The 16,682-nt window shown below is 42.2% G+C and overlaps 1 protein-coding gene across 1 annotated transcript in view; it reads left to right on the plus strand.

The window, feature by feature from the left end:
- The first annotated feature begins 252 nt into the window (after nucleotides 1-252).
- The window catches only part of GUCY2F (guanylate cyclase 2F, retinal), a 93,454-nt gene continuing 77,024 nt past the window's right edge, over nucleotides 253-16,682 (plus strand). The window contains exons 1-2 of the mRNA XM_027608799.1: nucleotides 253-982; nucleotides 10,655-10,956. Of these exons, the coding sequence (XP_027464600.1) occupies nucleotides 253-982; nucleotides 10,655-10,956 (1,032 nt within the window). The remainder of the gene's footprint in view (nucleotides 983-10,654; nucleotides 10,957-16,682) is intronic.

A 16,682-nucleotide genomic window follows, 5' to 3' on the forward strand; every position in this document is an offset into this window, starting at 1 on the left:
CATCTATTGAGATGAGTACAGGCAGTATAAGAAGAGGCGTTTTGGTCAGGGTAGTGGGAAGAAACTTTCAGTTTGGGTACTGCCATTCCTTGCCATTCTTTTGTAATGAATCTTTCCAGAAGCTTCAGGAATAAGGCAAGTAATGAATTTTTCCTTCTAATTGACAGACATTTGGAAACACCACGGTCCATCTCAGGAAAGCAGACTAACCTTCCAATATTTCTTCACTAGCTTGCTGGAAGCAGGAGGGCTATGTGTTTGGGACCCTGGCCTCTTTGTCGCCTTATGCTCTGGTGTGCGGCTCCCAGAAGACAGCGAAGACACCATGGCCTTGCAGCCTTCAAGCTCCTGTGGTGCTTGCGCCTCCTGGCCCTCACGACCATCCCACAGCAGGTGTGGGCGCCCCCTTACAAGATAGGGGTAGTGGGCCCTTGGGCTTGTGATCCGTTGTTCTCAAAGGCTCTGCCTGAGGTTGCTGCTCGATTAGCCATTGAGCGGATCAACAGGGACCCATCGTTTGACCCGGGTTACTCTTTTGAATATGTGATTCTCAATGAAGACTGCCAGACTGCCCGAGCCCTTTCCAGTTTCATTTCTCACCACCAGATGGCCTCAGGATTTCTAGGCCCTGCCAATCCTGGCTACTGCGAGGCCGCCTCGCTCCTGGCAAACGGTTGGAACAAAGGGATTTTTTCTTGGGCTTGTGTGAATTACGAATTAGACAATCAAAACAGCCACCCGACCTTTTCTCGGACAATCCCTTCGCCCATCCGGGTGCTGGTAACGGTCATGAAGCACTTCCAGTGGGCTCACGCAGGAGTCATTTCCTCCGCTGAAGACCTTTGGGTGCACACCGCCAACCGAGTCGCAAGTGCTCTTCAGAGCCATGGCCTACCTGTAGGGGTCGTCCTGACCACAGGACAAGACAGCCACAGCATTGGGAAAGTTCTTCAGCAGATTCGCCAGGCTGACAGAATTCGCAGTGAGTGCTTTCTCCCCGCTGAGGTTTAAACGTGGCTTGCGGGGCGGGGGTAGTATTACAATCTCCAAAAGGTCTCCTACCCTCGCACCCTAGGAGAGCACATTACTCCCCGGGTTTTCAGGCGGCCTCCCTCTTTCACTCACACTCAGGCTCCAAGACCGTCCAGCTTCAAGGGAACCTCCTTTATGAACGAGATAAAGGTACAAAGAACTCGGTGGTTAAAATGCCCTTCGGTCCCAGTGCCTACTCTCAGCATCACGGGAGCCACCCCCCCATGCCTTTAGGACCCCAGTAGTTTCAGATCAGCCAAAGAGGGGTGCTCTTATGGCTCCATTTTGGTCCATTCTTGTCACCTGCTTCATCACATTTCACTTGGAACCTGTCTTCTCTGGACTCCACAGTGTACATCCCCCTTCTCTCCTCTGCCTCCCCCCCTGGGCCCCCCAAAACAGGGCTTATCTGTTTGCAGCACACAACTAGCTGATTCGGAGGGACCTAGCTGATAAATAAAAACATATTAAAATGAGGAGACAGCCCAGATTTTAACCTTTCCCCTTCCAAGAGAAGGTTGATGTTCAAAGGTGATTCTTGCAGAGACAATGGACAAAGCATGAAGCAAAGGGCTGACCCAGCAAAGCTACCATCACCAGAGTGAGCTGAGTAGATCTGGGGGAAGAGGAACCCTTCCTGGTCCTCTTGAATCCGATGTCTCTTACTTATTCTTATTGCCAAGCCCTTGTGGCACTTGGTTTCGATATTTTTTATTCCAGTTTTTTAAGGCTCGACTTTTTTCCAGAAAGTGGCAGTGATTTGTGGGAACACTGCTCATTTCCCCATTGCAGGCCACTCCACCGCTTGAGAACGGACAGCTCAGAAACTACTTGTCAAATTGATTACTGCTAGGATTTGTCCTGGTCCCAGTCATTTTCTTAACATAACAATGGGTTTGTTAGAGAATGGTCCGGGTTAGCCTGGCCTATACACAGAAGCCCATTTTAAGGTTCAAGTGTCACCAGTCTTGGACCTTAATTATGATCATTGTGGGAAGATGAGGGCAAGAAGTTTTAGTTCCTGGAACTACAGTAGTCCGCTTCCAGCTCCGGTCTGCAAGATCCTGTAATGTTAAGCAATCAGTGTGGCTCTGATTACTTCATAATAGAGCTTGATACTTTCAAAGCAGAGCACAGAATTATTTTGAAAGATATAAAACCCTTTCCAGGGAGGAGTCATGCCAGAAACAGGCTCACAGATTTAGTATCATAACTTTAGAATATGTTACAAATCTTCACGAAGCCCAGTGTCTCCTGCAAGCTTACATTCCATGAGTGTTTCACATCCCGCCCATTCTAAATAGTATACTCTTTGAAATGACATTTTGGCCTCTACCATGAAATGTTAAATAAATCCAGGCTCTGAAACTCTTTGGGCTGTCAGACTGAGAGAAGTTAGGATTGAGTGCTAACCCACAAATCCTTTGAGGCAGAGAGGTAGCAAATGTACATATCTTTGCCTTACTCTTCGAGATCCATCCCTTTAGGTCGATGGTTCTCACTCTGACTGCACGCTAGAATTACCTGGACATCTTTTCCAAAATGACTGGTGCCAGAATGCCACCTCCAGAGATTCTGGTGGTCTGCAGTGGGCCCCCAGCAGAGGTATTTTCAATAGCCTCCCAAGTGCATGTAAAATGTAGCCAGGGTTAAGAACCACTGCTTTAGGGGCGTCTGGGTGGCTCAGTCGGTTGGGCATCTGCCTTCTGCTTGGGTCATGATCTCAGAGTCCTGGAATCGACCCCACAGTAGGCTCTCCATTAGCCGTGAGTCTGCTTCTCCCTCTCCCTCTGTGATCTCTCTCGCTTTCGTTCTCTCTCAAATGAATAAATAAAATCTTTTTTTAAAAAAGGAACCACTGGTTTAAGTTAATGAAAATGCAAATAAATGTTCCTTACTTTAGGTTGCCAGTCATTTTTGTCTTAATATAACTTTGTTTAATCAGATTGCTTTCTTTATAACAGTCTGCATCAGCCCATTAAAGGAATGGAAGTTTTAAGATGGGGTGGGGGAGAAGCCTAGAGAGGAAGGTCTGTGGTTATGGAACAGAGGCCGACCCTGGGTAGGGAGGACAGCAAGGGGAAGTGAAGTAGGGACTCAGAAAGGGAGAGAAAAGGGAGCAAAGACAAAGCTCTGCACTGCAGGATTTTGCCTCTGGTTTCTGACAAAACATAGGCAGACTCAGATGGGGCATTCTGGGACCTCAGAGACAGGAGTCAGAATGTGGGTAGGGGTGGGGAGCAGGGTAACTGAGCCATCAGCTGGGCTGTGGCCTGAGTATGACCTCTGACAGTGTGGAGTATCCAAAGGTGTGCGGTGCTCACATTTGGTACAGCCAGTTGGTGGCATCTGAGGGCACGCCAAAGCGGTGGGTGGGGTGTGACGCTAGGAGTTGCGGAAGTGTAGTGAGTCAAAGTAAGATAGCTTTGTTGTTGGGTGAGAACAGTGTCCCAGCCAGTAGGAGCATGAGAAACAGGATCCAGAGTATGAACACAAATAGACTATCAGGACTTGAACCAAGCGGCCTGGGATATAGGGCCCATTTCCTGTCCCAATAGAAAGTGGGAGATCTGGTGAGAAACTGAGCCAGAGGCCAGTGAATATGGGCTGGGGCAGCAGGGCTGTGAGGAAGGTTACAACACATGAAGCACAGCATATACCGGATCAAATCTCTGGCTGATTTTTCTAGCCCCTCTTATCTGGTCGGGCTGAGACAGCTGAAGTATTCCTAGCTGTTATTTATCTTGATTGAAAAGGCACTAAGCTTTTTGTGTGAGCTCAGCTGAGCCTCTTCCCTATTCTGCTGGATATGAGGCTACTCCTTACACTGTGGGCCCCCACCCGAACCTTCAGAGGAGGACCTTTTGTGATGTACAAAATGCGGTGGAAATGGATCCTTTCCTTCAGAGAGGCCCAGCGATATCTGGCAGTAATAAAAATAGTTGAAAGATGGTTTTTGTCCGATCTGCTGCTCACAACAACAGTGATCCCAGCTCCGTGTGGTGGTGGTATGGAGGAATGGTGGTGGGGAGGAAGGGGAGAGATGGCTTCTCGTTTCTGTAAATTTAGGTTTCCAATTAAGAAGTATCACTGGCACCTCACTGGAGTCAGAAGAACTGTGTTTCTCAGGTCTAAATTGTGCTTACACAATACCGAGGCAGTACTAACATTTAATAGTAAAGATGATAATAGCAATAATAATGGCTGTGGGCTCTTTGGATGGGAAACAGCAGGGGTGTTATTAGATGCTGCCATAGAGACAATGAAAGCAACCATAATACCACTTTACATGTGAACAGCTCTCTACAGTTTACAAGGTATTTGCATATATTTAATCTCATTTAATCCTCAGGATTACCCAGAAGATAGGTATTTCCTTTCAAGTTTTACAACACCTGTGAGCCTCACATCACAAGTAGGTAGGTGTAGGCCTTCTTAACAACAAACAATGGGGTAAGTGAAGTCCCAGAGAAGGGGAGATTCGGCCTGTCCCAGATGCTCGGCTCCTTTCCTTGAAGCTTCAGAAGCAATTACCAATAATCTTTGTTTCTGACAAAGTCAAATAGGAAAGATAGTAATCAAAGACAAAAGGCCTCAATTTACAGTCAGGGCTGCTGTACATGCTTATGGAGGTTGTGTCTGGCACCAGGGGATCTAGCTGAGTGGGCAGGAGGGCCAAAATCCAGTTTATTCTCTACTTAAAAAATGAGCCCTGGTGGAAGTTTTGATCCTATGGTATAAAAGAGCATCAACTCACCAGGTGGAGCACCTGTTGGATTGCAATTACCCAGAAGAGGTTTTTTGGTTTTGTTTTGTTTTGTTTTTGCTAATTCTCACAAAGGTTAGCAGTAGGCCCCACTGAAAAGCTCTTTGGAGAACTTTTCAAAAGGCTATTTCAAATTCTCCTCTCCTCTCATCACCTTTTTGCCTATGGATGCTTGGCTGACTGTGAAATCCTTTCCATTTGGGCTTACCGGATTGTTGAACCATTGGGGATGCCTTTAAATCCTTTCAAATTAGGAATGCTTCATTACAATATGATATTCAGTAAATAGGACACAGAATGGTCTTCTCTTGTTTGTCCGAAATTGAAAACCTTATTACTATGTTATTGCCAGGGATCTGGCTAGCCTCTTCCCACCTATTGAAGATTATTGTACATTAAAAAAAGTCAAAGAAATAATAGCAACATTGGTAATAGCTAATATTTCCTGAGAGTTTATTGCATACTAGTCATTTTGCAAGGGCTTTGTACAGACCATCTCATTCAGTTCTTGCAACATCCCTATATAATAAGGTTATTATTTAACACACTTTATGGATGAGATTTCAGAGGCCGAAAGAGGTTAAATAACTTGCCAAATGTCACACAGCTAGTGAATGGGAAAGCGGGCTATGTACTCAGGTTGGTCCAAAGCAGTGCCTCTCAAACATTGGTGTTTACCAGAATCTGCTGGAGGGCTTGTTAAAACACAGATGAAGGGGAGTAAGTCAGAGGGGGAGATGAACCATGAGAGATGATGGACTCTGAAAAGCAAACTGAGGGTTCTAGAGGGGAGGGGGTGGGGGGATGGGTTAGCCTGGTGATGGGTATTAAAGAGGGCACATTCTGCGTGGAGCACTGGGTGTTATGCACAAACAACGAATCATGGAACACTACATCAAAAACTAATGATGTAATATATGGTGATTAACATAACAATAAAAAAGATGAAAAAAACACAGATTTCAGAGTTTTTGGTTCAGGAAGGAAGAAAACCTGGGGAAGGGCCCCAGAATTTGCATTTTTAAAAAAGATTTTATTTATTTGACAGAGAAAGAGAAAGAGATCACAAGTAGGCAGACAGGCAGGCAGGCAGAGGGAGAGGGAGAAGCAGGCTCCCCGCTGAGCATGGAGCCCAATGTGGGGCTTGATCCCCGGATGCTGGGATCATGATCTGAGCCAAAGGCAGAGGCTCAGCAGACTGAGCCACACAGGCATCCCCAGAATTTGCATTTTTAACCAGTTCACAGTGGTGCCCGTGCTGCTGGTCCAGGGATCACTCTTGGAGAACCACTGGTCTAATGAAAGACTTATACTCTACTGCCTCCTGTCTACCTGAGGTATGTCCCCAAAGCATACTCACTTGAGAGTGTGTGTGCCATATAAGGTGTATAATTCAGCTCTTCCATTTCTCTTTCTTAATTGTTGGGTCTACTGATGAAATTCTTTGAAAGCACCCCAAGGTAGCTGGTGTTGGCCTTATTTTCCTACAGTAATAACAACAGTGGTACTGATAATACTGTGGCTAAGAGCCTTCGTGTTGATAGGGCATTTGGTATAGGATTTGGTATGGATAAGTGTAAGTAAATGTAAATGGTGAAAGACCACCTGGTCTCATGAATGGGTCCGATATCAGTAATGATAAAATTATTGAAGACTCAGCACAAGAGGAAGTCTCTAAAGAGGCATCCTACATCTAAGCTTTCAACATTTAAGAGGCCTTATCTGTGTAGCAGTTGTAAAATTTGAAGACAACATATGTCGCAAGGTGTGGAGAAATATTAAAAACTTATCTCAAGCTGGGCAGCGATGTGAAAGCAATAAATGCACTTGCAGTACCAGTTTTATTGGGTATGAGAAAACACGATCTGATGTAGGTGGTGGTCTCTGGACTTAAAGCCAAAAATGTGTGTGTCGGGGTGGGGGTACCCTTAGCTGATAGAAACAATCACACATCGCCCAGTGCCACGTTCTTACATTGTGTTTTGAAGCCGCCTGCAGCCAATCACACTGGGGGGCGGAGCTTGGAAACAGATTCCAGAGCCTCCTCCTCTCTTCTTATGAATCCATTTTATAGACCGAGTAGAAGAAAGCTGGCAGGAAGAGGGTCCGGATGTACTTCTTTCACAGAAATGTATGGCCAGATGGCTGAACCCTGGGGGGAATGTGAGACTTGGGGTAAATCACAGAGCATGTCCCCTCCCTTCCTCTGGCTTGTGTACCTTCCCCCCTCTCTAAACATTTGTTAAAACGAAATAGGTTAAAATAAATGTCAGTGATAGGAGATGTCACAAAAGGGTTAAAATGAAGATAAAGAACAGTAGAATTCAGAGGGGGGTGTTTCTGTGGATTGGGAGCAATACTGTGGGCTCACAGTATGAATACGACTCCTAAGGACTAAGGACTTAGGTGTGAGACTGAGCCTGTTTTCCTCCACTAAGGACTCTATAGCCAGTAATCTGTGAGAAATAAAGAAGTGAACCTTGCCTTCTGAGAAACACAGTTCCTCTATCTCAAGGAACTATCAGACAGAATATTTCAATATAAGAAGAAAAGTAGGAGTTGAGCGACTTAGTAATACACTTCTCCTGGAGTTTCATGATGTTTCTTGCTGCTAGTGTTGAGGGTGAAAGAGAAAGTCCTGGACAGCCTGCCCTAGTGGGTACCACAGTATGAAGACATAGCCACTGGATGTCTTGGGTGGGGTTCAGGAAGCTTAGAGAAAGTGCTAGTATCATATTGTGGTGAGCTGGGATCTCAGCAGGATGTATCTCCTGATCCTTGTTTTGGCTATAGAGTGGCTGACTGTTAACAATCAGGATGGAAACTTACAAATTAGTATTATTCAATGATCACCCATTGACCCAGGCCTTGTCTAGGATTTAAGGTTTCTGTCCACTAATCCTTTCCTGACAACAACTTACAGGTAAAATCCCATTTTAATGAATGTAATTTTGAGATAATAAAGCTATTTAGTAAAATCATCATGTAGAACAGATGCATCCACAAATCCCTGTTCACAAAGCACTCAATCTATTAAATTAAGATGCTGTTGTTTGAATTCAGTATTTATGCTTTCTACTTTAGTCATGTTCAATGGCAAGGTCTTGCCATGCAAAAAATGGAGGAGACTGTGATCATACCTTCTCGAGGCTTCCATTTTCTCATCTGTAAAATAATGAGGGGAAGGAAAGGAACTAGTAGGTCTCAAAGAGTCTTTCCAGTCATAACAATTCTGACTCTTTGTCTAAGATATCCTTAGTATGGGCCAATGAAAGAAAAATTACAAGGAGAGATTAAGGTTGAGGGTAAGGTCTTGAGCATAATTAATGACACTAAGCATTAAGGACAAGTATGGTAGAATTTACCTGCTCAGTAAATATTACTTCAACTTGTTTCTCCATACTAACAATCCAAATATGACCATGCCTCTCCATCTCAAGGAACCTACAAAAGATACCTAAGTGTACAACCTCTCTGAATTTTTCAGGCATTCGTTTAAACAATGTTCATTGGGTGCATAAGATGTACCAGGATACAGAGATAAATAAGACACAGTCCTTGACCAGTCATTGGGGACAGGCTGATGCCGAGAAAGGGGTACAATGTGATAATGATTGTTTAATAACTGGTTCGTCGAAGGAAAATAGCCCTGATTTGTAATGTTTGCCAATTTTCATGGAGTGATTTCCATAATTACCCCCACCATGCCCAATTTCAAGCTATCAGTCTGACACTGACTAGGGCACAAAATCCCTGAAAATTTAACCACAGACTCTTGTGAACCAGCACCAGCCAGCTCCAGCACACTTCTGAAGTGGTGTGACCTTGGGAGAGGTGGCTCTCCTCAGCTGAGGGCAGTTCCCAGAGAGGTGTTAGCTATCATCTCCTAACACCGCCCCACCCCCAGCAGCTAGGAGAATGAGTGCTTCAGTCGTGAAGGGTGCAGCTGGGTGGTACACCATGGCACCCACTGCACATAGTGTATGTTAAATTATTTGCTGTGTTTCAACCAACACAAAGCACTTAATTCCATTTAACCTTCCATCTAGTGAAGTACTTTTAATATTCCTTGACATGTAGTAAATAAAATTTTATCTCTGTTGGGGAATCTTGGTCCAGTCACCTAATCTCTGTTTTTGTTGAAGATGCCAATATTGACTTGCTTGCTAAGGATCCTGGTGGACTAACTGGCCAACTAACTGAAACAACTGACTTAACACATTTCTCCCCCTCAGTGGACCTGTTACTGGACTAATTTGACCAAACTGATTCACGTTTAATGGTGTAACCAAATTTAGGGACTTAGATGTCTTTGGTTCTAGATTTTCCTTCTAAATCCAGCTCTTTGCTTGTCAAACCTCTCTGGCACCCCATTTATCCATTATGCAAGATGTAATTATGAACAAAGGAGGCTGAATTCCTTGTGTGGCTCATGAACTAGTTCCAAAGATATCCCAGAGTATTTGAAGGAACATTTAAGGATCAGAATACATGTAAAAACCTCTTAGGGCAATTATATTGAAGGAACTAATGGTTATTTGAAAACTCAAAGTTACACTGTATGTGTGTGTGCGTGCACGTGATTTAAATCATCTTCATAACTTGCTAGTTACACCTTAAAAAAACTGAAAGGTATCAGCTCTAAGTCAAAGGGGAAAGTTTCTGGGGGTATTTAACCAGTGTAAAAAAAGATCTTGGAAATAGAGGAAGAAATATGTAAATGCCAAAGACCAGTCATTGAACATAGTTAAGCGTATTCGGTCCCTGAGATTAAAGGTTCCATGTAAGCATGTATAATTAATATTTACCAATAGCAATAGGACCTTTGCCTTTCTTCAAGGAGCTCAGAATACTTGCCAGGCATTATCTAATTAAACTACTCAATGTACCTGTGAAATGCTTTGGAATCTACATTTTAAAGATGTGGGCACTGAAGCACAAGTGGGCTTAAACTAAACTCATTTAGCATGCCAAGGGCGAAATTGGATAGAAGACTTTCAGTCTCATGATCTTGCTGCCATTCTTCAACCGTGGCCTCCTCTAATCCACTCTGTTCTAGCATGGCCTTGCCAAACAACATAGTTTCATAAGTCTAGGAAGAATTAAATAGACTGCAAAGTAATTCCAATTATAGGGAAGTTAGATTTTTAAAAGTTGAACATATCATCCATAATATTATTAGCATTTAGAGGTCAGTGTGAGCTAGGGCCACTCATTGTCTATAATGGCCATGGTAAGGGTGGGAAGAGTTGTGCAAAATCTATTGGAATTATGTTTGCAGGAGCCAGGCAATAAGTAGCAGTGGTGGCTCTGAGAATGTCCCCCATCCTCTCCCTCTAGCCTTCTTATTCTTAGGTACTAATAATAACTACTATTTTTTGAGTGCTATGTGCTAAGCCCATTATACGAATTGCTCCTTCAGTCATCACTACCACCGCATGAAGTACATATTTATGATCTCCATTTTATAAACGAGGCAGAGAGAGGTAAAGCAATTTACCTAAGGGTATACAGCTAACAATAATTAGCGATGTTAAGATATAAACCTGAATCTTCCAATCCCAAAGCCTGTTCATTATGCTACCTCCCATTTGCTAAATTTGTTCTTGTTCCTGTCTAGTAGTAGGCTCTGCAGTCTATATACGTATCTGTGTCGTCCCTATGCCTAATCCAGAGTCCCTGAACATACCTCAGCCTTAGCTCAGGGTTTCAACATCTTGATCATCTTAGAGGCATAAGATATAAATCATTTACCAGTTGGTTATAACACATTTATTTATTTCTCCCTCTGTGGTTTTTGGAATTCTATTTTACTAACATATTACTGCCATAACCTCCCTGCTTTGTTGGTTTCAGTAATCATCATGTGTATGCATTCAGCCTTGATTGGGGGAGAAACTCAGACGCATCTCTTGGAATGGGCTCATGATCTGAAAATGACTGATGGAACCTATGTCTTTGTTCCCTATGATGCCCTGCTCTACAGTTTACCTTATAAGCATACCCCCTACCAGGTCCTGAGGAACAACCCAAAACTCCGGGAAGCCTACGATGCTGTGTTGACCATTACAATGGAGTCCCAAGAAAAGACCTTCTATCAAGCCTATACTGAGGCAGCAGCTAGACATGAAATTCCTGAGAAGCTGGAGTCAGATCAAGTAAGTGAAGATTTACAAGTTATCATAAGCAGAGGCCCTCAAACATCAGGAAGGTCACTATTGTTCCTATGAAAACCTCTATTCTACAGGCAACCCAATCAAAAGCAGGCAACCACGCACAAATTAAAAACACCTTTTGTTTGCAGAAAACATTTATAAAACAAAGGCACATTGTTGAAGCATTTTTTTTTATTGTCAAGCTGCCCACAATGACAGCATGCAGCCATGAAGAATAAATAAAATATATTTAAGAACAGGAGAACAAAGCTTTTATATATATTAGGGCTGTTCAAGGGAGCTAGAGAAGTCTTATTTCTGATCCAAGTTCAGCTGGTTTGAATAGTTCTAAATCCATTCAAAATAAAAGAGAGCTGGTGTATGAGACCATATTAACTTCATTATTGATAAGACTGGTATTAGAGAATGCGGCTTCTGTTTGTAGGCATTCGAGCTTCCCAGTACTGAATCTGAGGATTACCCAGACTTCACCTAGTCAGCAGCATTGCAGGACCACCATATTCTGGCACCACAAAGGCATGCCTTTTGTAAAATGTACAGCCCAGAGGAGCATAGTGGGTGTGGGCTTCCTATAGGTAGCTGGCTCCCAAGAGAAAGAAGTTAGGAGGGGCTGGGCCACACATCTTTAATTTTCCTTCCAAATTAACCAGTAAGGTAAGTCACTCCTCCTTTGTGGATAGGAATGAATAAGGGGATGAAGAGAGGTCAGATGTGTTTTTGCTAGTAGAGCTATCTCGGTATGAAAGGAATCATTTGGAATGGGGAAGAATTCTTCCCTTAAAATATGCGAGACATGATATTTACATGTGTATAAATGAATATATGTATAAACATTTCAGATTCAAATCACAGACACTTAAGGGCTGGAGAAAGGTAAAGGAGTAGGGAGGGGAAGAAAGCAGAGAAAAGAAAGACAAAAATAAAGAGGAAACATCCAAAAAAGACAAGGAATATGGGAAGAAGGTGGTGAGGCCAAAAATACCGGTTAGATTTGAAAAAATACAGAGGGGGTTTGTATAGGTTGGAGGCTAGATGTAGAAGACGGCAGTCATTTTTAGAAGTATTTAGAATAACACATAAGTAGGATTAAAAGTTCTAGCATTTGCTAGCATAGTGTAAGTTATAATGCTTCTGGCTATAAGTAATAGACTGTTCAACACAAAATGGCCCAAGTGATTTTTCTTTTCAAAATTTGAAGGTATGGGTGCTCAAGGGGCAGTTAATTCATCAGCTCAATGATGTTATCAATGAACCAAGTTCGACTCATCGTTCCACTTTACAAGCCATAGCATGCTGTCTTGCCACCGTGATTTGGTTGGTCTTATGGTCCCATGATGGCTGCCACAGTTCCAGACATCACATATTATAGGTGGAATGGTCTCCAGATAAAAATGGGGAATGACTCTCTCTTGTGCCTCTTTTTAAGAGTGAGGAAATCTTTCCCAGAAGCTCCTCAAGCAGACTTCTCTCCATACTTTCCTGATCACATTCATGTCTCATATGCATACCTAAATCAATACTTTAGAAAGAGGAACAAGACCATCATGATCGACCCTATGGCTGTTGGAAAAATGTGAACAGAATTGAAATTCTGTTAGCAGGGAAGAAGGCTGTCAGGTAGGCAGCTGATTGTGTCTAACACTCACGTTCTCCATGATATTCTCCTTTATATCCACCCTTTATTTCTTTATCCTGTGGACTGCTTCTGCCTCTGAACAAATGATTCAGATAAGACTTAGGTTTAGTTTAAGTATGGATAACAAAGATTTTGCTGATTCTTGTTCTAATAAAAAAGTAACTAGCAGAGATATTAACAGGGCAGATTTTGAACTTGATTGCTACTGAGATGTTTATAAAAAATCTTTCTTTTAGGAGACACACACATGTTTAAAAGCAAATGGTCAGTTTGGTCAAGAATTGCAAGAATCCCTCAAATTGCTAAGAATTGTTGCTCAAACCAGTTGCTTGGTATATTTATAGGCAAACAAAGAGATGGTGAATTTTTGTACTTTTTTTAGCCAATGATATGGCACCACATCGATACAGACTAAGTCTTTTTACTTTAATCACGAAATTGAGGGAAGGAGAAAGATGTGTGTGTGTGTGTATTGTAAATCATACATACATATGAACAGATATTTTGATACAAAAAACTCAGACCTTCTACTCTTAATATTTGATCCAATCTCTTTGTGCTTGTGGAAAACATAAGGTAATTAAGGCAAGGGGAAAAAAAGACACCATTATCTTGGTTGCTAGGCAGCCTGCACTCTGCTTTAGACAAGAAAATAGAGCTAAAACAAAGAATCTAGATCTTATAAAACAGCTTATTTGGATGCATTTCCACCCCCCACTTTGCAGGTGCCTAAGGTATACCCTCCTAACCAAAGATTGAGAGAAGGATGAGACAATTATCTTCAGATTTTGAAAAACAAAACCCCCTTTTACCTAAAATTAGTTTGCTAAATTTTTTGAAGGCAGCTGGTATAGCAGAAAGAGCATATGATAAAGAGTTAGCCACACTTGGGTTGAAATCCCAAGATCCCACTCTTACTAGCTGTGTGTCCTTGGGCAAATTACTTACACTTTTTTGAGTCTCAGTTTTTCCATCTGTAAAATGGGTTAGTGATCTACATCTTCTGGGATTATTGCAAAGATTTAAACAAATCACACGTGTAAGGTAACTCGCAGAATGTCTGGCTCACAGCTACCTTCCTTTTCCACTTTTTCTTCCATGGGGCCAGAATGACCTCATACTTACCATCTAAGTTACAATCTGATTTCAGCCCCCTAGTCTTGAAGTTTTCTGATTCCTGGCAAAAAATCTCTCAATAGTTTCAGCTTTCAAGATTATTTTGCTTTCAGAATTCCAAACGGTATTTTCTTAGATCAAATGATGTAGTGCATTGTTTTCTTGTCCCTGGGCTCCTGTTGTTTTTGCCCTGTTCAGTCAAGAGATCAACAATTATTTGCTGAGCACCTGCCATGTGCCATGCATTATGTTAAACTCCAGATGGAACAGTAAACAAGGCAAGATTTTTGTCAGTGGTATGTTGGAGCCAGTTTACAAAAGCTGATGGTGTGCACCTTTTCCCAGTTCTGTGTTTAGTGACATTGTGTTGGTAGCTAGAAACCAGGCATCGGGAGTATTTACACCACAGAAATTGGTAAATGATACAAGTAAGAGTTATTTTCCTTCTCATAGTTATTTACTAGCACATCTCTTGTTCCTGATCTTATAGGGTGTAAATTCCAGTGAGAGAGATAGTAAATGAACAAACAAATGTATGAAAAACATGGCTGTATTTCTCTCTTGCCCAATAACTTCCAGTGGAATTGAAATTTCTATGGATAGGCTATATTGCCTATAGTAGTGGTTTGCAATCTCTTTTAATTTATGCCCTTACTTCTTTAAAAAGTAAAACCAAACACTGTCAAAGTAATATGTGCACATAGTTTTAAAGGTTAAGAAATGCTAAAAAGTTTGTGTCAACAACAAAGCAGTTCCTAGGCCTCCCCCCGCCTTTCATCAGAAGCAACCACTTTCTTGTCTTTTAGCTCTGTATTCAGGGATTTACCTCTGGGTTTGTAAATACCATACTGCCACTGGTCTCTCTCTTTTGATATCTCTTGATTAATCAACTTATTTATTAATTATTGAGAGGGAGTGCATGGGGAGGGACAGAAGGAGAAGCAGAGAGAATATATTTTTTTATTATTATGTTATGTTAATCACCATACATTACATCATTAGTTTTTGATGTAGTGTTCCATGATTTATTGTTTGCATATAACACCCAGTGCTCCATGCAGAACGTGCCCTCTTTAATACCCATCACCGGGCTAAGCCATCCTCCCACCCCCGTCCCCTCTAAAACCCTCAGTTTGTTTCTCGGAGTCTATCGTCTCTCATGGTTCGTCTCCCGCTCCGATTTCCCCCCTTCATTTTTCCCCTCCTGCTATCTTCTTCTTTTTTTGTTTTTAACATATAATGTATTATTTGCTTCAGAGGTACAGATCTGTGATTCAACAGTCTTGCACACTTCACAGCGCTCACCATAGCACATACCCTCCCCAGTGTCTATCACCCAGCCACCCCATCCCTGCCACCCCCCACCACTCCAGCAACCCTCAGTTTGTTTCCTGAGATTAAGAATTCTTCATATCAGTGAGGTCATATGATACATGCCTTTCTCTGAATGACTTATTTCGCTCAGCATTATACCCTCCAGTTCCATCCATGTCATGGCAAATGGCAAGATTTCATTCTTTTTGATGGCTGCATAATATTCCATTGTATATATATATATATACCACTTCTTTATCCATTCATCTGTCGATAGACATCTTGGCTCTTTCCACAGTTTGGCTATTGTGGACATTGCTGCTATAAACATTGGGGTGCACGTACCCCTTCGGATCCCTACATTTGTATCTTTGGGGTAAATACCCAGTAGTGCAATTGCTGGGTCGTAGGGTAGCTCTATTTTCAACTTTTTGAAGAACCTCCATACTGTTTTTCCAGAGTGGCTACACCAGCTTGCATTCCCAACAACAGTGTAGGAGGGTTCCCCTTTCGCCGCATCCCCGCCAACATCTGTCGTTTCCTGAATTGTTAATTTTAGCCATTCTGACTGGTGTGAGGTGGTATCTCATTGAGGTTTTGATTTGGGTTTCCCTGATGCCGAGTGAAGTTGAGCACTTTTTCATGTGTCTGTTGGCCGTTTGGATGTGTTCTTTGGAAAAATGTCTGTTCATTTCTTCTGCCCATTTCTTGATTGGATCATTTGTTCTTTGGGTGTTGAGCTTAAGAAGTTCTTTATAGATTTTGGATACTAGCCCTTTATCTGGTATGTCATTTGCAAATATCTTCTCCCATTCTGTCGGTTGTCTTTTGGTTTTGTTGACTGTTTCTTTTGCTGTGCAAAAGCTTTTTCTCTTGATGAAGACCCAATAGTTCATTTTTTACCTTGCTTCCCTTGCCTTTGGCGATGTTTCTAGGAAGAATTTGCTGCGGCTGAGGTCAAAGAGGTCGCTGCCTGTGTTCTCCTTTAGGATGTTGATGGACTCCTGTCTCACATTGAGGTCTTTCAACCATTTTGAATCTATTTTTGTGTGTGGTGTAAGGAAATTGTCCAGTTTCATTCTTCTGCATGTGGCTGTCCAATTTTCCCAACACCATGTGTTGAAGAGACTATTTTCCATTGGACATTCTTTCCTGCTTTGTCAAAGATTAGTTGACCATAGAGTTGAGGGTCCATTTCTGGGGTCTCTATTCTGTTCCATCGATCTATGTGTCTGTTTTTGTGCCAGTACCATACTGTCTGGATGATGACAGCTTTGTAATAGAGCTGGAAGTCCAGAATTGTGATGCCGCCAGCTTTGCTTTTCTTTTTCAACATTCCTCTGGCTATTCGAGGTCTTTTCTGGTTCCACACAAATTTTAGGATTATTTGTTCCATTTCTTTGAAAAAAGTGGATGGTATTTTGATGGGGATTGCATTGAATGTATAGATTGCTCTAGGTAGCATTGACATCTTCACAATATTTGTTCTTCCAATCCATGAGCATGGACCGTTTTTCCATTTCTTTGTGTCTTCCTCAATTTCTTTCATTCTTTCTTTCAAAACTATTTTATAGTTTTCTGATTACAGATTCTTTGCCTCTTTGGTTAGGTTTATTCCTAGGTATCTTATGGTTTTGGGTGC

Source organism: Zalophus californianus, chromosome X (assembly GCF_009762305.2).
Source record: "Zalophus californianus isolate mZalCal1 chromosome X, mZalCal1.pri.v2, whole genome shotgun sequence".
Classification (NCBI taxonomy): domain Eukaryota; kingdom Metazoa; phylum Chordata; class Mammalia; order Carnivora; family Otariidae; genus Zalophus; species Zalophus californianus.